General features: G+C 36.5%; 1 protein-coding gene across 4 annotated transcripts in view; it reads left to right on the plus strand.

Moving 5' to 3' along the window:
• The first annotated feature begins 3787 nt into the window (after positions 1-3787).
• The window catches only part of PPP2R2A (protein phosphatase 2 regulatory subunit Balpha), a 133973-nt gene continuing 111560 nt past the window's right edge, over positions 3788-26200 (plus strand). Inside the window, exons 1-2 of one of the 4 annotated variants that reach the window (XM_077152836.1) lie at positions 3788-4076; positions 5951-6025. In XM_077152836.1, the coding sequence (XP_077008951.1) occupies positions 4070-4076; positions 5951-6025 (82 nt within the window). In that variant the 5' untranslated portion in view covers positions 3788-4069. Of the gene's footprint in view, positions 4077-5373; positions 5412-5483; positions 5525-5950; positions 6026-26200 lie in introns of those variants that run through there. The other 3 variants (XM_077152835.1, XM_077152837.1, XM_077152834.1) reach the window with 3 other exon arrangements.

Here is a 26200-nt window from a genome sequence, read left to right on the forward strand (position 1 = left end):
ACAGTCTTCTAGGCCAAATTTGTGGATAATAATAAAGTATGTAAAAAGCTGACAGCTTCTTAAATTTTCTCTGGAAGGCCCATAAACTTGGTCCAGGTCAGAAAGCATGGCTCTGGTGGGTTTTCCAGAATTTTAAACTGCAACATTTCCTAATCAAGATCTCTCCTCTGACCTTTGAGTCCATACTTTTTCCTAGATACCCTTATTTCTAACTGTCTAAACAAGAGAAACTTCTAAACAGGGCCACTTCTTATTTACTGTGGAGGAGGGTTTGTGTTCATCTTCATTCCAAGTATGCTTCATCAAGGAAAAGAATAACTTCCAAGTGTTTCTCCTCTCATGGTGTAACATGCTTTAAAAAGCTATCTTACAATAACCCACGGATGAGTCCTGTTAGCTCAGTTCTGCTTGTGAGATTTTGGGTACACTTCGTGCATCTCAGCTCAGACCTAGAGCAGGACACCTCACAGGAAAAACTCAGGGGGAGTTTTCCTCTTCATATGCCAAAGCTGAGCTCAGTTCTGCAGAAAACTCATTTTGCATGTAATTTTACTATTACATGTGGTGAGATGTTGAAGCTCTGGCTAGGGACTCACAGAAGAGAAAATGCATGCATGATAGAGCATGCGGATGAGGAAATGTTGTTCTAGGGGATCCCCTTGGATAATGTGTATTCAGTGGATGGAGGGTCAATTGGAAGAAGCTGGGACAAATCTATCTATAATAAACTCACATAATTAACCATCTGTTGCCTAGCAAATGTACAGTAGAATGACCAAGATAATTTATAAGATGCCTCTTCCTTCCAGAGTAAAGAAGGGTTAAGTGAAACATTTATGACATGGCAAACTTTAGTGATCCAACATTTCGGTGGTTTTATTCCCAAGCCTGAGAGATTAATTCATTCATCCGTTCATCTATCAAATTATGTGGCTGGTGATGTGGAGATGTTTAAAGCATACTTCTTGCCCTCAAAGAACTCAGTCTAGTAGCACACAGACACAATTAGGTAATTAAAATATGATCTTGTAAGAGAGCAGGCATTAGATTTTATGAAAATATTTAGGAAGGGCACCCAACCCAGCTCTTGGTGGGTAGGCAATGGGGGAAAATAAAAGAGAAGCCTTCCTGGAGGAAGTTATATCTGAATTGGATTTTAAAGAATTATGAGTTTTATTAGTTGAGAAATGAAAAAGGGATGGGTGTGTCAGAGTGTTGGGGTGAGTGGATGGTGGTGTTCCAGGGAAAGGGACAACATTAGCCAAGGTAGAGAGGAGATATTTGAAATGCTTTTGGACATCTGTGGAAATGTCAAGAAGGCAGTTAGAGGTATGTCTAGAGTTCTGGGATGAGGATGGGGCAGGAGATCTAGATTTAGCAGTTACTGGTGTACATGAAGTTGGTGTAAATAAAATTGCCCCCAGAGAGTGTGTGCTTAGAGAAGGGAACCCCAGACAGAGGCCAGGGTGACAAATCACCCTAATATTTAGAGGATGGGCTGGGAAGAGGGGCCAGCAAAGGAAACTGAGCGGGGTGGCTAGAAAGACTGGGGGGAAACCAATAATATATCAAGAGAAAAAAAAACAGTCACAAGTAAGAAAGGAGTGATCCACCATTTCAAATGCTGTTGGAAAGTAGAAAAAGATAAAACAGAAAAAGGTAAAAAAACAGAAAACTATTGGCTTTGGTAACGTGGAGATCATGACCTTGACAGTGAAGTGATGGGGATGTAAGCCCGAGTGCAAAGGATGGAAGAGAGAATGTAGATAAGTAAGGGGAAACTGCCAAGAGCAAACCTTAACCTTGGGCTAGTGGGTATTCTGGCCTCTTTTCCTAAGAAGAAAAGGAAGCAGCTTGTGGTCCTCCATAGGGATTACTCAGTGTCAAAAAGTGCCAGGTCACTTATATCAGAGTGCCAGAGTGTACTGACCCTTGATAATTAGATCCATCTCAATTCATCCCATATTCATATAGTAACCTTGAAATTCTATGTAATATTCTTAGAACAGTGGCCAGCATATAGTTAGTTACTATATGAATTTTTGTTATAATTAGCCCTCTTCCCAGGCAAGATTTATTGGTTTCTAAGAAATTATTTACATTGACCAAATCATTTTCAGGGTCTTACCCATGGCAAAAACTGGAGCATAAAGAAGAAAAGTGACTTTATTACAAGAATCTCAGTCCTGTTTAGTGGTCAATTCCCTTACACTTTCTCTCCCTGAGAGTTCTGGTTAAGATGGCGATCTAGAGGAGTCTGGGCTTGAACTACCAAACAAAGGCAGAGAAAACAAAAAGGAAAACTAAGGGTACTGGCATATCCAGAGAAATACATTATGAAATCAATCGCTATAGAAGTAAACAGATATAGAGTGGATTTCAATTTTGGGTTTGTTTGTTGATAAAGTGAGAAATAATGTAGAATTGGAGGGGGCATAATATGTTCCATCTGAAGGACTTTTGGAAACTTGTTTTACAATTGAACCTTTTAGGAAACCAAGAATAAGGTAGGAGGTGGAAAAGCTGGGGAGGAGGTGTAAATATATTAATCTTCCTCTCTTTCTTTGTCTAGGAATGCCTTATCACTCCATTCAGCCTTAAGGTCAGAGTTTTAATGTTTTTGTAGGTGTTTTTCATATGTAAAATGCGGATCTGTCTCTTACAGGATTATTGCAGAGATCAAGTGAGATATGTAAAGTACCTGGCTGGTTACTGCATCATTAGGGTGTCTTTGACCAAACTGCACATCCCTTCTTGGCTGATGACCTGCTACTTTTCCAGCGTGTTCTTTTCCCCTTTCTACCTCTTAACAATATTGAAGACGCTTTCAAGACAAATCTAATAATAATGGCAGCTATCATTATTGTTTACCGTTTACTCAGTTAAACCATTTAGTCTCCAAAACATTATTATATGATAGAATTGTTATCCCGATACCACCTAGTCAGTATTTGTACCCAGGCAGCCACTCTACAGGGCCCAGTTATCTTAACTATTGATTCTATTACTTTTGCTGTACAGACCTGGGTCACTTTTCTGGCCATATTCTGCTACTAGCAAACTCAGAAACTACTCTTCTAGCTTTCAGCTTCCGAAAAGGACTCGTGCCTTAGTTCCTGGGGCCCATGCGAAGGTAATTTAATTCACCCAGATGGAGCCGGTCCAGTTGCCTCTTTCTCAGACTCGCGAATTTTCACCTTGGTTGTGCAGCGCGTCTGCTTTATGTCATCGTCCCTTTATTTCACTGACTTCAGGATTAAGCCACAGTCTTACTCTCTTAAGTAGCAACACGAGTATTTTCAAAAAAGATATAATACACTCAAGAACCCCTCCAAACCCTGCGAGTGAGCACGTGAAGCGGACAGCTGAGCCGGCCCCAGAGTCCCCGCACCCAGGCTCCTTTCACTGATCCATTCCTGAAAGTCGCGTGGGCTTCGGAAACGGTGGTGTGCAATGGGCTGCGGTTTGAGTAGTCTACGCAAAACCAGCCGGAGCGGGAGACTGGTAAGAGCCGGCGGAGGGAGCGCCGCAAGGGAACCACCATACCAGCAGCGCGTGTGCCAGGGCGCCGGGCAGGCGGGGACGCTGCGGGCGGGGAAGGACCCAGGCGCTTGAGGGGCGGGACAGGGGAGAGAGCCGGGAGACCAAGAGGGCGTGGCCGGGAGCCAGCCCGGCCGCTCCCCTGCCCCTCCCCCGCTCCTCTCCAGTGCTCACCCCGCCCCGCTCCGCCCCTTGGGCTGAGCCCCGGGCTCCACCCGCCGAGTGACGTCACTTGCCAGGCCAGCCGGCGCCATTTTGAAAGTGGAGTCGCCTGCCCCTGCCGCTGCTTCCGCCGCCGCCGCCGCCGCTGGAGAAAGAGCAAGAGCCGGGAAGCTTCAGAGTGAAATCCACCATCCTGCTGGCTGGTCTGCCCGCCCCTTCTTCCTTCTCCCCCAACCCCCGCCCCTTCCCCCACAGGTGCTATCCGCTGCCATCCGCCCTCTCTACCCCCCCATCCCCAGGTGAGGGGGGTGAGTTCAGGAAGCAGAGACCCCGAGGAACCCAGCAGGGTCACCATTTGCAGCGCAACATGGCAGGTAAAGGAGAAATCACCCTCGCCCACTGACAAGCAACCGCTTCCTCCTCCTTCCTCCCTCCATCACCCCCTAGCGACTGCCTGGGTTTCATAGAGCCACGGAGTGCTCTTCGGTTTTCTGGGAATTGGTCAAGTTGGGGTGGGGTGGGGGTGGGGAGGGTTCTGGTGAGGCGAGTCGTGGCTGTGCTACCACACTGGCTTTTAAAATAAGGGCTGGAACCCTTGCATGGGGGGTGGGTGCGCTCGGCCAGCAATGGGGTAAGGCGTGGGTGGGGTGGGGCGGGGTGGGGGCGAGTGCAGATTTGTCCGTACTGCTTTGGTGTCCGGTGTATCCTCCACCACCACCACCACCCCCATCCCCCAGGGCTTTTTTTGTATGGCTCTTCCTTCATTTAATTCTATTTCTCCCCCTGCAAACCTTCTTGGTTGGGTGTATATACAATTATATTTTGCACAGGAGAGGTAGAGTGGTTTAGAAGTCAAAATACAATGGGAACATACGTGCGTTTTTCTCCTGTGGGTACGTAAATTTTTGAGACCAATGCTCAATTTTTTACCTTGAACCATCTCCCTTTTGAATCTTAACCCTTTAAGGCCTTTAATATGGCAGGTTGCATGAAAAATGTAATTTAAACTTTCCGTTTTGCTTGTTAGCTTTTGTGCAGATGTCCTTTCCCCAAAAGGGTTTCATAGAGTTAGTTAAAATAGTGATGGAGTTCAGTGATATAAATAGCAAAAGGGAAAGATATTTGGGTTAAAGCTTGGGGAAAAAAAGAATGTATGGGGAAAACCAGGTTGGAATATTTAGTGAGGAATGGGAGTGAAGGAAGAGAGAGGTAATTGCTTGGAGGATTATTTTTGTACTTTTTAAAATTTTTGTGCTGCCAAATAACTTCATCTAATAGAATCAGTTCTAGATCTAGATTTTCTTACTCTATGCATGCAAGACATTTTCATGATTTTCTTCTCGGTGCTTGGAAGTGAAATAGAACTATTCAGGAACTCAACCAGTTTTTCCACACTTTTTTTTCAATGTGAGATAGTTAAACCTTTCAAAAAGTTTTAAAAATATTGGATCAGCTTGCATTTGCCATAGACAAGTTGCCCTTTGGCTTCGTTGAATAGTAAAATGAAATTAAAATTGTTTTGCACAAGATGATGACAAAATAGAAAAATAAAATCCTTCATAAGATCCTTTAGATTTTGAAGGATAAACTAAAGGGGGGAGGAAAAACAAACTTCCTTTGACAAGTAAAACAGCATTCATTTCGGTTTCTTTTCCTCTCTCTGTCTGGAGCCAGTGATTTGCTGGTAATGAAATGCAGAGAAATGGGTGGTGAGTGTTGTGTTTGCTGTGTGTGCGCTTTGGTGATAGGGTTCATATGAATCATTTACTTCTCACCCAGGCGGTAATGTTCCTGAAGTTTTCTCTTCGTTCTATGTTTCATGGTAGTTTAAACTTATTTACTTTCCTGCAGGCTTTTGGTACTCTTAAAGAAAAACTATTAAGCTTTTGGTATTTACTTTTTTCTGGTAGGTCATGCTTAAATGTAAAGCTTTTACTGCATTTTAGGGGAAGGGAAAAATGGAAGGAAGTTTGGAACACATGTACAATGTTAATGTTTGTACATGCCTTTAAATATTTCTTACCCGAAAGCTCTTTTTTCCTCCTCCTTTTTTTGAAAGCAATGTTATAACCAACTATTGGGGACTGATCTTTTTCCAAATTAGTACTGTGGAGTGGTGGTTATGTGTGTGGGCAGTACTAGGCTATTAGAATCATGCCAATCATGGATACCATCTCTGTGTTTATGAGAGTAAACATGAACAGAATTCTGTTTTAATTGGTATGTTTTTGTTGTTGTTGTTTTCCAGGAGCTGGAGGAGGGAATGATATTCAGTGGTGTTTTTCTCAGGTGAAAGGAGCAGTAGAAGATGATGTAGCAGAAGGTAAGAAAGTGTTTAGTAATGCAAAACTTGAGTATAGAATTTTTTCAAATCTTGTTTACTGAAGGATTTCCTTGAAGCTGAGTCTGTAATAGTTTAAGAACATTTCGTGTTTATTGTCTGAGAAATGGGAGAACAATTTTAAAAGTTACCTTTCGAGAAAATAGTCTTGACTCTTTAACACCTTTTTTGTTTTTTTATGCCTTGTTTTGTTATTATTTTCCTGAATTAAATGAAAGGAGCAAAAAATAAATAAATAAATGAAAGGAGCAGTAGATGATGATGTATGTAAAACCATCACAAGAAAAATCTAAGGTTCCTAGGATAAAGGTTTCCTTGCTATATACATTCTACATACAAATAAATGGTTTTAATGTTTGTACCTTGTTTTTAGATAATTAAGTTGAAATAGGTGCTTTCACCGGTTAGCTCAGAACATTATTGACAGCAGCTTTTATTTTTGTGGAAAGATTTTTAGGTTTTTTTGAACTTGGCAGTGTGGTGTTGGTTGGGATAGTCTATGAAGAAATTCTGGCTCACAGTATGCATTTTATTGTCTTGTAGAGATTAATTTAGGTGGATAAGAAAATAGCATTATGAATATATATCTGGTCTTTTGGGGAACTTATGTTTTTGTGCAGTTAGAAATTGGGCTTGATCAGTTGAAGAACTTAAGTCTCATATCCCTTTCCCACCCCCCAGAATTGTATATTAATGTATTTCAAAAATTTTAATGTTTTTGCTCTCAATCAGGAGATGGCCTTAGGCAGCGGCAGTGGAAACATTATTTCCCATTAAGTAGTTGCATTACTTTATCATCAAGAACCATTATATAAAGTTTGAATCTTAATAGTATTTGGAAATAGTATCTTACAGTAGGAATTTTCCAACAAAATTCGGTTAAATAGAAACGTACTTAACTTTAAAAAAATTTGTCTAGTGAAAATTTATACCTCTTCATTGTCTTGGTTGTATTGTCCTCAATTAAGATCATATTTCTGACCCACAATCTAGCATGTTGGGTTTGGTGGTAGGTAGATGACTTTATGTTGAGCCAGCTTTGTATTTGCTTGTGTTACTATAATTTTTAATGAAGTTTCTGATCAGAGTTTTGTGAAACCTGTGGGATGTCAACTGGCATATGTTATACCAGTAAGACTTGACAGAACACCCTCATATTTCTTTCCTGTTGTATCCTCACCTGTTTTTCAAATGAGAAACCAGCAGCTTACAGAAGTTGAGAAGCTCACCAGTAGGCCCACAAATATGTACTGTGTTTCTGGCTAAGTCTGTGGTGTTTGACTTGTTCAGAAAAATAAATCCTAAGTTCATGGGAGGAGTCATGTGTTACTCATTTTGTAACTCCATTACCTGTTGAATAGTAGGCGCTCAAATATTGGATCGTTAGTTCTGTGCTATTGTGTAATAGCCACCAAGTTAAGAAAGTGCTGTATACTTAAAGACATTCCTTCATTCAATTCCATTATCAGGTTCTAGTGGGGGCCTCCTAAGTGCTGAGCCCTGGGAGTATAAGGCATCTTGAACAAAAACCCTCCCCTTTGGGGGTTATAATTTACTTAAACATTAGGCAGAAAGACCACATGGATTTTATTTTCAATCAGAAGGAACTGATGTTCTAAATTTACCAAATTGAATCAAATGATGGTTTGTGATATATATGGTGGGTCAGTCGTAGTTCTCTTATACTTGCTGTATTTTGCTACTGATTCTTTAAATAATGAATTTCTTTTGAGTTTGTTAAGTATTATTTTAATATTCAGTGCGCTCTTGGCATCCTAAAAAAGCTGAGGCTTGTTATGTCTGTTTTAATCAAAACAGTGATTTGTCCTAGTACGTATGTCTGTACAAGTGGATTAAAGATAGAGAGCATCCAGTTTTCAAATTATGCTGCTTTATTTGCAGTAATTTTGCATACTATGATTTGTATTCCATAGTCTGTTGTTTATTTTACTAAAGGAATACTTGCTGTTTCGAAATAAGTAGGATTATTACTACGTATTTCCCCATTGGTTTAGATTATAATTTTTAAAGAGCTGATGTCTAGCTCATCCTTAAGCATAGCTTTTGCATATTCTGTTAATGATTTATATCCGTTTCTTTCCTGGTAAAGGCTCCAAGTTGTCTCTCTCTATCCATGTACTGTCCACTGCCAAGTCTATGTTTTTTTACACCATCAGTGCTTTCATTCTCTTTCTGTACCTACTTTCATTCTAGCTCAGGTTCTCAGTATCTCATCTGGATTACAGTAATTTCTTCCATGATTTGCTGATTCTTGTCCTATGTTTTCCTTCTGGGGTTAAGTACTGTCCCAATTTGGTCTTCTCAGAAATCTTCAGTTATCCACTGAATTTTGAATTAAGTTCAAACATGTAGTAAGACCACAGTGTGACCTTTCACCAACATGGCCTGTACTGCTTTAAGTTTATTTGCCAGTATGGTTTACTGTCTAGCTAAATGGACTTCAAACCTGTTCTTCATACGGGTCCTCTACCCTCTAACTTCTAGACCTTTGTTTTTGTTGTTCTCACTTTGCAGTGCCTGACAGGACTTCTACAGTTTTTCTCTTATCTTAAAACCTGCTCATCCTTCAAGTCATGCCTGTAGCCCTTTTATTTATTTCCCTTTTCTGGAAACATTTATTTTTGTAATCTTCCTTTATGGCATTTTGTATTTATCATATCTAGTGTCCAAAACCTCTACTGTTAAGCTGTCACTTTAGTGCAGAACTAATTTATCTTTGTGCTCTATGCAGTACATCCTGTATAAATTACTCTGCCTAGAACAATGCCTAGAACAGAGTGGTAGCCCATAAATATTTGTTGAATGAAGGAATATTAATATTACTTGGCCTTAAACAACAGGATTAGATTAGTGATTTCGACTGTTTCTTTTTCTTTTTCTTTTTTTTATTAATTAAAAGAAAAATTAACAAAACATTTAGAAATCATTCCATTCTACATATACAATCAGTAATTCTTAATATCTCGAATGTTTCTTAAACTCCAAATCTTGTTAATTCTCAAAGATGTCTCAGAAGTAAACAGGCCAACATTATTTGTACTAGTAGGTTAAATTGAGATGTTTGACTTTCTAGGAGCCTTAATTTAGAAATAAATCTTTATTGGACTTAGTTATTCAAGTCTTGTAATTTTACATTAAGTATATAAACGATACTGCAGAACTGAAACAGAATTTGACATTTGACCATATACTCACCTCTGGCCTATGTAGGCCCTTCTGGGTGGGACATTTACAGGATATATTGTGATACTTATTCCGTACATAGGTCTTGAGGCACTTTTAAGTGACTTACCTTTGATGTAGCCACTTGTCTGGGAGGGGAGTGGGGCACTAAAATCTCTTTCACTTGGATATTCTCATGTCACGCAGTTTTCATTTTAATCTTTTCATGGTAGCAGTAATAACATTTTACCAAATTCTGTTAACTTTTAATTTTCCGTTTCATTGGCAACTTTCAGTCAGGAGGCAGTAGGTAAGACTCAGGTGGTACACTGTCTGCTTTGAATCCTGTGTGATCATTTACTAGCTGTGTGATCTTGAACAAGTTAATTCACCTCTTGGTACCTGTTTCCCCTTTCTGAAATGGGAATAGTAATAGAATCTGCCTTAGAATGTTGTTTTGATGATTAAATGAGACAATATAAGTAAAATGCTTAGAATAGTACCTGGCACTTAGTAACAGCCATATAAAGATTTAGTTATTATTACTATTTGAAAGTTTGTGGCAAGTAAAAGAGAGACATTGTCGGAGAATGATTAAATAGGAAAATTATCTTTAAAGGCTACTAAAAACTTCTCCTGATCCAAAGTAAATAAAACCTTATATGTTTTCTACATATTCTTTGATTCCACTAACATGAAGTTTAAAAAAATTCAAAGCTAAGTTATAGGTTTAGAGACATTTAAATTGGTAAAACTATGAAGAAAAGCAACAAAGTAATTACTAAAGAGCTAGTAGTGTTTTCATTTAGGTGGGTGGAAGGAAGTGGTGATTGGAAAGGGTCTGGAGAGCTGGGGAATGGGGGATAGGGAGGCATTTGCTGTCTTGACCTGACTTGGTTAGTGTTGTATGGGCATTTATAATGCATTTTTGTTTTATGAGCTTTTCTATATCTATTATATTTTACCATAACAAGGTTTTTAAAAAATCCAGTCCTATACTAAAGGGTTAGGATAAAAAATGATAATCTCTTATTTAATCTACTTCCTAATCCCTATTGCATCTCCCTTAAGACATTTGCAGTCAACTCTTCTAGCTGCATTCCCTTTTTTTGTTGAATAAAGTGATGATACTTCTATTGATTGTTAACTGTAGACATTTCCAGTGGTCTTTCTGCCATAGTAGATTAAGACTTAACTGTCCCACATATCATCCTTATTACTCTCCCCATCCTGTCCCAGTATTATGGTTAAATTAGAAGTCAGTGCTTACATTGTTATGAACATACAAAATACTACTGAATCAGTAGCCGTCTGCAGATTTGCTCATTTTTTAGACTTCCCTTCAATTTTCCTGAGGCTAATAATTGCCTTTTTTTTTTTTTTTATTTGCTTAGATCTTTTTGCATTTTAGAAACTTTTTCATTCTGGATATTTCAAACATTGCAGAAAGATGAAATAATATAATGAACTCCCATCTCCCAAGATCATCAACTGATAGCAATGTGACACCATTTATTCTTTTACTTTTCCCCATTGCCATTCCTTTATTATTTAACAATAACCTTATTGATTTTGTTTTTATAATCTGAGTTTGACAGAATAGAAAGCCAGGTTCCATTATTTTAAAGTGAGATAGCAAGGAGAATGCAGTAGCAATTCTGATAATCTGCTAATTTGTTTAAATTTTACTTGTGGAAATAAATTATTAGTTCAAAGTGCATGTGAATATATGAAATGCATGGTGTTTGGTAAAAAGTATGGAGCAGCTATTAACCATTCAGGATATTTCCATCTCCATATTTGACGGTGTTCAACTCTTTTATAGGAAACTATTTTAGGATATGATTTTATTACATGAATGGAAGGTTGATTTTATTACATCAATGAAAGGTTGATTTTATGAAACTTGTATCCAAATGCGTCTTTTCAATACAGTTTCCAGTTTATTTGGTAGGATCTAGAATTGTGGACTGGTTTTTTGAATTTTTAAAAAAATAATGCAAAGTATTACCCAAATAAGGACATAAATAAAATCTAGAATTGTGCACTGGTTTTTTGAATTTTTAAAAAATAATATGAAGTATTACCCAAATAAGGACATAAATAAAATTTTGAGAAACAAGTAATCCTTGGCTTAATAATTGACTTTTTTTTAAAAGTCAATTAAAAAATTAAAATCTTTAATTTTTTTAAATCTATATTATGTGCTTAATATACAATATAAATAATTTAACATTATTGGTGTTCTGTGTTTCTTAGTGTAGTATGTGTGTTAAATTTAGGCATTAGGATAAATTAATAGAAAGAATGGTAGAGCCCTGTTATATTGAAGATTTCAAAATATTGGCATGTCAGCTATATTCCAAAATGTAATGACCCATGGTCTTACTTAACCTTAACTGGGTATGACATGTGACGGGCCTTTCTCTTAATACTAGCATTACTAGTCAAACAAATTTTGTTTAAATAGGTCAGTTTCTTAAAAATTTTGGAATAAGCAGAGTGAGTAGAGGTTATTTGAAGCAAGTAGCTTATTTTATTAAAAAGCAGTGACTTTTTTAATACATTATATTCTTAATGCCATATTTGCCTATTTTATCTTAAAGTTGAGTTGCAGGAAAAAGTTAACTACATTTTACATAAGTTCCTTATGTTAAATATTAAATAGGAAAATGGAAGAGTTGAAACTAGGTGCTTTAGCTAACATCTTCAGCTTCATAGTCGATTTGAGGAGACATTGAATATGTAAAATTGATTTGTGTATAATCTCTTTTCTCTTAGCTAGTGATAAAAATTCTGATGAGAAAACCAAAAGTTGCTTACTTGGTAGAAGGAAAAAGAAGTAAAGGCATGGATAACTTACAAATTAGATTTCCTGCAAATAATTGAGTTTGATTAGTACAGCTATATAGTCAATATAAGAAAGAGATGGCATGGCCATCTTTAACCTTGAGGCGTTAGGTTGTGTCAGGCATTGTTATAGGTGCTCTCTATATATTCATTAATCCTCACAACAGCTCTCTATAAAGTAGACACTGTTCTTATCCCAATGTTACATATGAGGAAACTAGGCTGGGAAAATTAAGCAACTTAACCATATAACTTTGGAGAAATCGTGGAGTGAGGATTCTTAACTTCAAACCTTTTCATAAAATTTTCTACTGCCTAATGATGTAGTTTTGTTTCAAAACTTGAAATTCCTTCCTTTCAAATTCAAGTGGAAGTGTTTTAGAATGTGGGAACAAACTTGTTTTTAATACGATTTATTTATAATACCTAGTAGATTATTGCTGTTTTTGGAGTAATTAAATCCAGTTTGGAGATTTACTGGATTCTCTACTATTGGAATTCTTAAGCTAGGACATAGATGGGCTGGAAAGGATTTGTGAACCTTCTGAAGCTGTATGTAAAATTATTAGTATTGTATGTGCTTGCACATATGTGCATTTTTCTGGTCAGAGAGTCTGTAATTATTAAAACATCTATCATTTAGTTCACTGTACCAGTCTGGTGACCCCTGAATGCTTTCAAAAAGTCTGTAAGGGTGGTTCAGCGGTAGAATGCTTGCCTTGCATGCGGGAGACCCGAGTTTACCAGGCACCAAAAAAGGTCAAAAAAAGGAAGTCAAAGCTGTTTTCATAATACTAAGATGATATTTGCCTTTTTGCTATGTTGACATTTGCCTCAGTGATGCAAAAGCAATGTGGGTAAATTTGTTGGTGCCTTAGCTTGAATAAAGACAATGATAGTGGGCGGGTCATGGTGGGTCAGCAGGCAGAGTTCTCACCTGCCATGCGGAAGACCTGGGTTTGATTCCCGGTGCCTGCCCATGCAAAAAAAAAAAGACAATGATATCAAATACCAGTAGTCATGGGACTCTTCATTGCCACCTACTGGCAGCTAAAAATATGCCAATTTTACTTAAGAATACCCTTGGTGAAGCAATAAAAATTATTAATTGTATTAACTTTCCACTCTTGGGTACATGTCTGTTTAAACATTTTCCATGACAAAATGGGAAGTACATGTAAAACACTTGTGAGACAGACCAAAGTACAGTGGTTGTTTGGAGGAAAAACATTTGTGCTTTTTTTGAGTTTCAGATTAACTACAATTTTCATGAACTATCATTTCTACTTGAAATAACAACTGACAGACTGTGTCTATTTAGACTTGGACATTTGGCATTTTCTCAAAATGAACAATGAATTTATCACCTCAAGGAAAACAATTGGTAGTGTTTGTTGCCTGTGAAAAAAAATTTTTCATCTTTCAGGCAAAAATTAGAATTTTGGAAAACTTCATATGTCATCAGGTCTTGACAAGTTTCCCAATATTTAAAAGATTTTTCTGGTGAGATTAGTAGTAATATAACGAATGCAGTTTTGGTACTGTATAATGAAATGTGTCAACATTTGGAAGAGCAGCATAACTGAGTGAAAATCACTGTTTTCCAAATGCCTAGTGCACTATGTTAAAAAATCATATATAAATGAAAGCACAAAGTAGAGCATTGGATTTTTATTTTTTTATTTTTTTTGCCTGGGCAGGAACCAGGAACTGAACCCGGGTGTCCGGCATCGCAGGCGAGAACTCTGCTTGCTGAGCCACCGTGGCCCACACGAGCATTGGGTTTTAGTATGAGAGATTACCAACGTGGTTTCAGAGTCTACAAACATTTAAGAAACTACCACTTGTTGAGTTTTGGTGTAGTGTCAAAGAAAAATATCCACAACTACCTGAAAAGGCTATAGAACACTCATCTCTTTTCCAATTACCTATCTGCATGAGGCTTAATTTTCTTCAAATGTATGTTGTATTTAACCAATACAACGTATTGCAGCATATTCAATGCAGAGGCAATTAAGAAAATACAGGCACCCAGTAGGGTGATGAAAATCAAAATATCAGATAGTAAGTTTAATGAGGTTGTAGAGAAATTGGAACCCTCATACAGTGCTGATGGAAACGTAAAATGGTGCAGCCACTTCGGAAAATGATCTGGCAGTTCCTCAAAAGATTAAACATAGAAATGCCATATGACCTTGCAATTCCATTCACAGGTATATACCCAGGAGAAATGAAAACATATGTTCACTCAAAAACTTGTACACAAATGTTCACAGCGGCATTATTCCCAATAGGCAAAAAGTGGAAGCAACCCAAATGTCCATCCACTGATGAATGGATAAATAAGATATAATACATCCATATACTGGAATACTATTTAGCCATAACAAGAAACGAGGTACTGATACATGCTACAATACAGATGAATTTTAAAAATGCTATGCTCAAGTCCCTGTTGGGAATGGTGATAAAGGGCGAAATTCAACTTCCCCAAGTTGAATTCTTGATATTCTCACAAGCACTATGGACAACCAGAGCAATAGACTGACCCCCCAATCTTGGGGTTTGTTCATATGAAACTTAACCCCACAAAGGATAGGTCAAGTCTACTTAAAATTAGGCCTAAAAGTCACCCCCAAGAGAACCTCTCTTGTTGCTCAGATGCGGCCTCTCTCTCCAGGCAGCACAAGCAAACTCATTGCCCTCGCCCTGTCTACGTGGGACATGACTCCCAGGGGTGTGGACCTTCCTGGCAACATGGGACAGAAATCCTAGAATGAGCTGGGACTCAGCATCGAGGGATTGAGAAAACCCTTAGAATGAGCTGGGACTCAGCATCAAGGAGTTGAGAAAACCGTCTCCACCAAAACGGGGAAGAGCGAAATGAGAAAATTAAGTGTCAGTGGCTGAGAGATTCCAAACACAGGCGAGAGGTTATTCTGGAGAGTCTTACGTATTAAATAGATATCACCTTGTTAGTCAAGATGTAATGGAGAGGCTGGAGGGAAGTGCCTGCAACTATAGAGCTGTGTTCCAATAGCCATGTTTCTTTTTTTTTTTAATTTATTAAAAAAAATTAACAAACTGAATAAAACATTAACATATGATCAGTAATTCACTGTATCATCACTTAGTTGCCTATTCATCATTTCTTAGAACATTTGCATTAATTCAGAAAAAGAAGTAAAAAGACAATAGAAAAAGAAATAAAACGAAAACAGAAAAGAAAAAAAGATTATACCTATCATACTCCTTACCCCTCGCTTTCATCGAGCCATGTTTCTTGAAGATGATTGTATGATGATATAGCTTTTCGCAGTGTGACTGTGTGATTGTGAAAACCTTGTGTCTGATGCTCCTTTTATCTACCATATTAACAGATAAGTAAAACATATGGAATAAAAATAAATAATAGGGGGAACAAATGTTAAAATAAATTTAGATTGAAATGCTAGTGATCAATGAAAGGGAGAGGCAAGGGGTATGGTATGTAGTTTTTTGTTTTCTTTTTATTTCTTTTTCTGAATTGATGCAAATGTTCTTAAATGATCATGGTAATGAATATGCAACTATGTGATGATATTGTGAATTACTCATATATGTAGAACAGAATGATCTTAAGAATGTTTGTTATATTTTTTTAAAAAATTTAAAAAAACACGCTATGCTCAGTGAAAAAAGACAGTCAAAAAAAAAAAAACACGTATTAATGATTCCATTTATATGAAATGTCCAGAATAGGCAAATCCATAGAAACAAAAAGTACACTGGTGGTGCTTAGGGCTGGAAGGGATGGGAGGCAGGAGGGTGACAACTAGTAAGTGTAAATTTCTTCTGGGGTGATGTCTGCACAACTATGAATTTACTAAAAACCACTGAACCACCTACTTTAAATGGGTGAATTGTATGGCATGTGAATTGTCTCTGAATAAAGCTTTTATTAAAAACAAAACAAAACAAAACAAAAAGAAAATACAGGCAACTTCTGTTATGTCAGACGTTAAATGGATTTGTAACAATGTAAAACAATGCCATTCTTCTTGGTAATTTGGGGGGGTGGGGCGGTTAATAGTATTTTTCATAATATTTTTTGTTGATATGTAGGTTTTATTCTATTTTCAAATAAATATTTAGAATTTTCAAAGGTCTTTGAAGTCCTCAGTTTTTAGGACTGTAAAGGGATCTTGGCATCTCCAAAATCTAAGAACCGTAGGTTTAATCTTTTAATAGGTTTCATTGTATTAATACACTTTAAAAGAGTGTCATCAGCCATGAAATAAGTGATCCGAATAGTGTGTTGCTTTCTTGCATGAATGTCTGTAAGTTGTCCTGTAAACGCTGTTACTGTGATTTGAGGTTGTTTTAGTCTGCTCTCACTGTTCTTTAGATACCAGGTTAATTTACATTAAGCTCTTGGATCTGGTGACCACTGTAACTATTTATTTATTTATTTAATTTTGGGGGTGCATGGTCCTGGAATCGAACCCAGCTCTTGCACATTGAAAGTGGGTGTTCTACCGCTGAACCACCCTTGTACCCCTTAGGTATTTATTTTTAAACCTACCTCTCTCTTACAGAGATTAAATACCAGTAAACATATTTGTCAAAATATGTACATTAGCACTAAATGTTAGGTCAGCAGGGTTTTTTTTTCCCCACCATGTCTTTGCTTGGGTCCTTCGATCAGTAACACTTAATGTAGGATCCCTGAATTCCTCAGTCTATTCTAATTCCATTTCTGGTTTGGCTTTAAGCCTCTTATGAATTGGCAAATTTACTGGGTCATTAGAAATGGGTTGGTGACTTTGACAAGGTGTTTTATTTTGAGCCCAACATGTGTCAATTGGATATGTTGTTTTGGAAGAAAGGCATAAAATTGACATAGTAATTAACTTTCTATTCCCCCATTCCTTCAAGCTAGTATAATGAGGAGAGGAATAAGAAGCAGTAATTCTCTTCAAATCCTGCTTTAAAACACAGCATAGTTCTGTTTTCAAATAATTGATGAATTTCTTATTCTAAGAATACTATTAATTTTTTTCCTCAATATTTTCTGTTTTTTGTGGTTAGTTTTCTACCTTTTGAAAAAATTTGTCAAAAATATGTAGGACTTTTAAAAATAGTTGTACCAATTTTAAATCCAGAATTAGATACTGGGTTTATTAAAAAAGAAACGGCTAATTTTTAAATTAATATGAATATTTTTAGTTAATAATAGCAATGGTTAATGAAAATTTCATATAAATCTTTGCCCTTGACATTTGTAGAGTCCTTGACAAATCGTTACTGAATGCCTATGTATGTTACTATACCAAAGATACTCTTGTAATTTTAGTTTCTAGTTGTTTAATTCCTCTGTGTGTGTTTAAAATATTGTTAGCTGGGATCTTCTCTTTTGTTTCTTGTCCATCCACTTCAAGGGGTTCATGGACAAACAGCCCCTTTAAGAACCCCTGCTTTAATCTAAAATTTTCTTTTTAGTTATGTGCCTACTAAAACTCTTCTATGTAATTCTAAATGTAGAAGAATAAAGGATTTTCTGTATGTAATGCTGGATTTAAGCTGTTAAGAGGATATTCTTTCTTAAGTGTCCTCATTATTTACTGTTCCTGAGACTGTATTAGAAGAATGAATCTTCTAAGATATTGAACTTCATAGTTTTAGCATGCACTCTCCCCCCCCCCCCCCCTTTTTTTAAAGACTACTCAATCTCTTTAACCATGGGTAAAAATGTTAGAGGAATACGTTGAATTTGAACCAGTTGCTCATTTAGATTCCTTCATTCATAAGGAATATAAATTCTTCAAGAGTCTGTATTAAACCTACATTAAGAAAGAAACCATTGTGGAATAAAAAATGCCTGCTTGACCGAAAGGAGATAGGAAATGTAACAAAGTAAGGTTTCAGTGGCTAAGAGATTTCAAATAGGGTTGAAAAGTCATTCCTGGAGCTTCAGCCAGATACTACAGATTGCCACAGTGTGCCAAGACCCAACCAACAATATTCCTGAAAACCCTAAAGAAGACCCAGGGCTCTATCTTAAGACTAAGTTTTACTTATTAAGTTTATTTTTCAGAAACTTAAAACCTCCAGATGTTCCTATGCCAGTTAAGTTCTGAAACGTAGAGGTACACGTCTCTTCCAGAACATCAACCAGTTGCATTACCCTAACCCATAATGTCTACACCACTTTTCAACAGAAAGAAGTTAAAATGTTCGTTGCCCAAATATCCCTGAAGATTGAGAGAATGGTCAAATGAGAGGAAGGAATTGTAACACAGAAGTTAGGATTTAACAAAGGATTGATACTACTGGAATCATTATATATACATATTTCTTTATTATTTCTAGTGTTTTAGAACAGCCAGAAGGAAATATCTGAAATTGTGAAACTTTGAAATTTGCTTTGAAATTTGCTTTATAACTACTTGTTAAACTATACTTTAAAATTTATTACTTTTCTGATTATATTTCACAATAAAAAATTAGGAAGAAAGAAACCAAGGTAGGCAAAAGAGGTTGGTGGGGAAATTTTAAAGTTTTTCTCAAGATCTGGATAAGATTAGACTGTATTACTCAGTGTTACTTTTTAGAGCCTGAACCTTGGGAGAGTTTCAAGCCTGCTCTGCTTGAAAGTAGAAATAGAACCTTAATGATGCTACCCTGCATCTGATTATCTTTTCCAGCTTACCACAAGGTACGTATCTTAGGTCCCTGGAGTAGATGAGTTTCTAAGTTAGTATGAAAGCAGTCTTTAGATTTTTAATAGGCATGGGTAGAATAATTCTTTTTCAAGAGAAATGGATCATTGTAGGTAATAAATCTATTCAAATTCATTATCTCCAAGTATCTAGGGATGCAGCATACAAAAATAGATATTATAGGAATTGGCAGTAGAGAAGTTATTCCTCCTAGTTTTTTAAAAAAATGTATGTCTGAGCTTCTGTGAGAAGAACAGAGTGAGTATGTTGACTAAGTGATTGGAAGTAGATAAAAAAGACCTCTAACAGAGCAGGGGATGTTAAAGAATAGAGATTGGTACTGCTCAGACAGATGTTATCTCAGATTAATAGTTTCAGGATAAGATTAGGCAAAATCCAGATTTTTTGGAGTTTTTTATTGCGATATATTCACATAACAAAATCCAAATTTTTGATCAGTGTTTCAACTCATTGCTGAACATTTTCTGGTTTAAATGACAAATTTACCCAAATGTGATTTCCATGGATTTGGACAAATCACAGTCCTTCATGGTAAAACTTTAGTTATTATTATGTTTATAATAAAGACAGCTAGTATACTTTTGGTGTACATTTTATTTAAAAAGTCCTCAGCATAATTGGAAAATTTGATAATTTCATAGAGTTTTGTGTAGTGAAGTTATAGTTAAGGAGTGGAAGTGAAGAATGCAAGGTGACTAAATGGAAATTAACATTTCATGTTCCGTGATATTTTTTACAGTACCCTTTTGAGGTAGATGATGCTGTCATTTTATAGATGAGAACACTGAAGCGTAAAGAAGTTGAGCAGTGCTAGCCTGAATTTAGTAAACACTAGTAGTCTGTCTGCCTTTTGAATTCTCCCATATTCCTTCCCCTGTCATTCAGTAAAAAAACAAACAGAAAAATAATGTATCTAAATCTCTTGTTCTTATGGGAACTGGTTAGAGCTGAGACCTTGTTTATTCACCCGCAAGTCAACAAGTATATGTGTTGTGGAGAATGAAAGAAATAGAAGGCATAATTCTTCAATTTTAGGTATGTGAGCTAGTTAAGAAGATCATTTTTATTGAAATGAGTGTTTTCCACAGCACTTTATGGCTTTGGGTATTTGCTTATGGTACGGTGAGATCCTTGCCTAATCCCTCATAAGAATTTTACGGGTAATATTGGAATTGAGTACTAAATTATTTTCCCTTTTCTGAGTTGCTGTATTATGCTGCTTGAGATTGAGGTGGTGCTGTGGTATAAATATTTAGTTGGCCTTTGATTAAATGAAAGAATCATATATATCCAAATTCTTCCTAGGACATTTCAAATGGGAAATTTCAGTACTTTCAAATGGGACATTTACTAGTTGGAATTTACTAGTGAATATTTGTGGTAGCCTACAAGCCTTTCTCCCTCTTCTTCTGTATTCTGTGTTCTCTCAAAACTTTCATCTTAACATTGGCATTCCTTAAAAAGTTAAATATGACCCACCTAAATATGACCTAGGTATATACCCAAGAGTATTGAAAACGTATGTCTACACAAAAACTTGTACACTCATGTTCATAGCAGCAAAATTGTAGTAAATAAAAATTAGAAGCAACCTAAATATCCTTCAACAGATGAATGAATGAAGAATATATTGTTTATTCATAAAATGAAATATTATTTGACCAATAAAAGGATCAACGTACTGATACATGCTACAACTTGTACGAATTATAATGAAAACATTATGCTAAGAGAAAGAAGTCAGACATAAAAGGCCACATATTGTATGATTTCATTTATATGAAATGCCCAGAACAGACAAATTTATAGAGAAGTAAGTAGACTAGTGGTTGCCAGGGAGTGTGGTGGATAAAGGAAGTGATTCCTCCTGGGTACAGAGTTTCTTTTAGAGATGATGAAAATATTCTGGAGTTAGATGGTCACAATGGTTACATAATTTTGTGAATATAGTCAAAACCACTGAGTTGTACATTTGAAAAAAACAGTAATAATAAAAAAGAAAAATAAATGGGAGAGATGTTAGGATTCCCTCATAAAGATGTTTCTAGAGCCAATAAAAAACTTGCACTTACTTAAGAAAAAACCTTCATTTTGTGGTCTCATACACAGACCACATCTACTTCTGACTTTCTCCACTATTTTAATCAAATGTAGTTTGCACAAAAACACTGACAAGGCAATTATTGTATTAACTAGGTTTAGAAAAAAAAGGACATATACATATAATGCTAAATTCAAACAGTATACTGCTTGAAAGCAGTGAAAACATATATCCCGCTTCCCGCTTCCCCTTTTCTCCCCATTTCCATGACCTCTCCTCAGAGACACTCTTACAAACTTCTTCGATATCCTTCCAGAAGAATTTTATAAATTTTTTTTCTTTTTTAAAAATTATATCGGTTGTGGGCATGCAGAAAGTACAGAGTTCCCATATACCCTCCACTCAAACAGTTTTTCCTGTTAACATTCTGCATTGGTTTGTTAATTTTGTTACCATTGATGAAACACTGCGGTTAACTTCAGCCCACTGTTTACATTAGGATTCACTCTTTGTGTTGTGCAGTCTGTAGATTTGTATGTGTATGTCTGGTGAATAGTACAACCTAAAAAATTTCTTTTTATTCCTTTTCAAACATACAATTCTGTGATGTAAATTACATTCTCAAAGTTGTGCCTCCATCGCCACCATTAGTATTTTATATTTGTATGCTTTTAATTTAACAGCATGGTCATCAGTTCAGATTTGAAAGTGGGGAAATTAGGAAATTCTAGAAACCATGAGTTACTGGGTAAGGTCTGTAGTATTAGATGAGTTGGCAGTAGCTCCTGTTTTCTTTTAACTGGCTTGTGGTGGCTGTAGAGTCCATCTGAAGAGTTGTTGACAAAGTGTAGAGACTTGAAGGTGTACAATTAGTGGATTCTAAATAAATCTAGGTAAAACGCAAAATAATTTAAATGTCTAAGATATCCAAGGCTTTAAAAAATAATTTGGGGGAATGCCTTTAGATTATGGATTCTTTGATGCTTGGAGTCTGTGTCATAACTTGTGTTAAATTAGGTGTTAGGCTTTTGTATTTTTTTTGTTTGAAGCTGATTGATCCTGATCATGTCAGAAGTGACTAAGTCTTTTTTGTGATTGTTTAATTAAGATTATATTAGACATTATAGAGTAGGTTAAGCCTAATGTGCCCTTATTTCCCTTAATGTATGTTTTTTGACTACACGTTAAAGATGTAAGTCTCTTTGTTCGTGAGTTCATTTATTTTTCTCAAATTTATTTCTTGAGAATTTTAATATTTTTAATTACCAAAATAGGATGAGAATTAACTTCATTAAATTATCATTTAACAGTAATTTGTTAATCTTAAAATTTTTATTCTTTAAGAAAAAATAACTTTCCACATGAAAAAGTAACATGCCTGATCTAATAATTGCTCAAGAAACTTAGCTAACTGCATGTCAGTTTAAGATTTATGTGCATTCTCATTTTAATCCTTTCACCCATTCTTTTCATGTTATAGATGAGGAAACCAAATGTTTTAGTTTGCTAAAGCTGCTGGAATGCGATATATCAGAAACAGCATGGCTTTTTTTTTTTTTGGCTTAAACAGTGGGAATTTATTGGCTCACAGTTTTGAGGCTAGGAGAAGTACAAAATTAAAGCATCATCAAGGTGATATTTTCTCCTAGAAGACTATGGCATTCTGGGACTGGCTGTTGATTATCCTTGGTCCTTGACTTTTCTGTCATGTGGCAATGTATATAGAAACCTTTCGTGGCTTCTTAGCTCCATTGACTTCCAGCTTCTGGCTGCTCCCCTATGGTTTCCTCCCTGTGGCCTTCACTAGTAGGATAAAGTTCCATCCTGATTCATTTGGGCCATACCTTAACAGAAATAACCTCATCAAAAGGTGCTATTTACAAGGATTCACATTCACAGGAATAGATTACATTTAACATGTCTTTCTGGGGTACATACCTTGAGGCCTATCCAGTCCAACCTCTGACCCCAAAAAGACATGTTCTTTCCACATGTAAGATTTCATCACAACATCAAAAAAAAACCTTAAGTCATTTTGGTAATGATGCTAAGTATAAAGTCTCATCAAAACTGGTTACGGGTGTGGTCTGTCCTGGGGCACAATTCGTATCTGTGGACTTGTGAAACATAAAAACAAGTCATCTGCCTCCAATATACAGTGGAGTGACAGGCATAAGAAAAACATTCCCATTCCAGATGGAAGAAATTGGAAGAAAAACACTTCTGAATGAGCAGAACTCTATTCGAGTTCAGGGTCTGAGGGTCATCTGTGGTCAACGTTTTGCCTTCTGGGCCTGAAGGAGCAGCAATCCTCCCTCTTCCAAATGCTCATAGAGTGGCCATGCTCTCCCCAAACACGGGTTAAAGGCTTCACCCTCACCAAGCATCGGGGTGGCAGCCAGTCTCTCTATGAACACTGGCACACAGGTTCCACCCTCTCCAAGCATCAGGATGACAGCCAGTGTCTCCACAAATGATGGGATACAGACCTCACCATTGCTGAGCAGCACTCTTCCTGAACAATGGGGCACAAGCCCCACCCCCTCCAAGGGTAGGGTAGATGGCCTGCTGAAATGCAGGGTGTACCTGGCCTATCCACACACTGGATGGGCCCACTGCCTTGGCCTGAAAATATCTCATCAGTCCAGATCTCAACTTCCATGGTTCTACCCTTGAAGTCATTCTTCCTTCAAGTTCATCCCTTCTCTGACCCTTTCAGTCCAGTTTGGCAGTGGTTCTGCACTGTTCTAGTTTGCTAGCTGCCAGAATGCAATATACCAGAAATAGAATGGCTTTTAAAAAGGGAAATTTAATAAGTTGCTAGTTTACAGTTCTAAAGCTGAGAAAATGTCCCAATTAAAAATATCAGAAACAGCATGGCTTTTTAAAAAGGGGAATTTATTAAGTTGCATGTTTACAGTTCTAAGGCCGTCCAAGTTAGGGCATTGAGGGAAAGATACCTTAACTCCAAAGAAAGGGCCAATGAACTTCTGGGGTTTCTCTCTCAGCTTGGAGGGCATATGGCATCTGCTCACTCTCTCTCATTTGGTAAGGCTTTCCCGGGGTGTTTTCCTTCTGCTCCCAAGGTCTCTGGCTGCCTGGGCTCTTTTGGTTCTAGTGGCGCTAATGGTTTTTAAAGAGGGTTCCCTCTTAAAAGGACTTCAATAAGCAATCCTACCTTGAATGGGAGGAGACACATCTCCGTGGAAACCATCTAATCAAAAATTACCATTCACAGTTGGGTGGGTCATATCTCCATGAAAACAATAAAAAAGATTCCCCCCAATGTTACTGAATGAGAATTAAAGGACATGACTTTTCTGGGGTACATAATAGCTTCAAACTGGCAGCTTAGATTATTATTTTCATTTTATAGAAGAGAAAACCAAGTCTTGGATAAAGTGACTTGCCCGAAGTTACACAGTTAGTAAGTGGGGGAGCTTTTGTTCTTTTGACCTAAATGGCCATACACTACAAGTGCATGGAAGAAAAATCACTTAGAATCTCACCATTATAGATAATTTGTGTTCATTTGTGCTTATTTCTTTCCAGTGTACAGTCTTTTTTCCATTCTGAATACATTTTTCAAGAGGTATATTTTGAAAATCGACATTACATTCTTATAGTTTTGTATTCTGCTTTTTTTTCCTTTTAACGTATTTGAGTAATTAAATGGTTGAGTGATATATAATTGGGTTTCTGGTATATTTAATTTAGGTTGTTTACATAAAATTTTTCTATTGTAAATATGACGAACATTCTTGTGAGAATTTTACTGTTTCCTTAGCATATATTCCTAGAAGTATAATTGCTGGGCCAAAGGGTATGATCTTTTTTTATTATGGCTTATGGTATATATTATAAAATTTCCCCCTCAGTATTTTGTACTAGTTTTCACTTCCAGCAGTGAATGGGAGTGCTCATTTTCTGATCTCTTAACAAATCTTGGCGCACTGTTAACCATTTCTGAAAAAATCTTTTCAGTTGTTTGAGTGTGTAGTTTCCATGCATGTCCTTTGTCTATTTTTTGTGTGTGTCTTTTTCTTATTCATTTGTTATGCCTTCGTCTTTTTTTCTCCTTCAGTCATATTTAGCTGAGGAAAGTTATATGGAAGCTGAAAGAAGAAATAATTTGGGTGTAGAGTGGATGGGAAAGGAATTCTAAATGAAGTGTTTTTGTTTTTGATAGGCAAAGGAAGGCAAGAGGATGAGAAAACTAACATTTGAGAATTGTGTTTTCTAACATTTGAGAATTGTGATTGGGGAGAATAGTCTTCCCCTTTTATTCAAAGGATTAAACGTACATGATTGCTTAGTCTTGATATAGTCTAAACATTCAGAAAATTGAATTGGTTCAGTTATTTATTTTTGATTAGCAGTGAACAAATTAACAATTAACAGAAAAATTTAAAAACCTATTCAGAAGTCCACAAATCGAGATCAACTAGCAGTTTTTAAATAAATAATATGTTGCATTAATGAATATCACTTTAGCATGGTTGGGTTAGCAGTTTGTAAAAACCACAGAAGTGGGAAGGTTGGTTTTCTAAAAATTAGGATTAGGCTGAGGTCTGATGTTTTGACTGTTCTCATTTAAAATTAATGTGTTGCTACAGAAGTTCAAACTTTTTTCTTTACTATTTGTTGTCTCATTTTTCTATTTTCCTCCAGTGTTTTGTTCTGTTTTATGATTATATAATCTACCTCTTTCTCAAGAGTAATATGATTTCTGGGTTGGTGGTGTGAGGGGGGGTTGAACATGCACTAGGGCCCAAAGCGTCCTTCATATTATTAGTTTCACCTTCTCGGAGTTAGGATGAAGTTTGTGAGCATCTGAAGGTGTGTTATCAGGAAAATCTATATTGGAAGTATTGATCCTTAACTTCTGCAACTTAAAAAAGTCCTGTTTTTACTTCCCTTGTTACCTGTGCTAGTTTTAAAGTGTTGTATACCCCAGAAAAGCCGTGTCCTTTAGAATTGATTCAATATTGCAGGGTAGAAACCCTTTTGATTAGGTCATCCACAGATGGGAGATGTGACACTCCCAGTTGTGGGTATGAATTTTTTGTGTGTGTGTGCTGTTTTTTTTTTTTTATTAATTAAAGAAAAAAAAAGAAATTAACCCAACATTTAGAAATCATTCCATTCTACGTATGCAATCAGTAATTCTTAACATCATCACATAGATGCATGATCATCATTTCTTAGTACATTTGCATCGATTTAGAAGAACTAGCAAAACAACAGAAAAAGATATAGAATGTTAATATAGAGAAAAATTAAAAATAATAATAATAATACAAAAAACAAACAAAAAAACAGACAAAAAAAAAACCTATAGCTCAGATGCAGCATCATTCA

Source organism: Tamandua tetradactyla, chromosome 3 (genome assembly GCF_023851605.1).
Source record: "Tamandua tetradactyla isolate mTamTet1 chromosome 3, mTamTet1.pri, whole genome shotgun sequence".
NCBI classification, from domain to species: domain Eukaryota; kingdom Metazoa; phylum Chordata; class Mammalia; order Pilosa; family Myrmecophagidae; genus Tamandua; species Tamandua tetradactyla.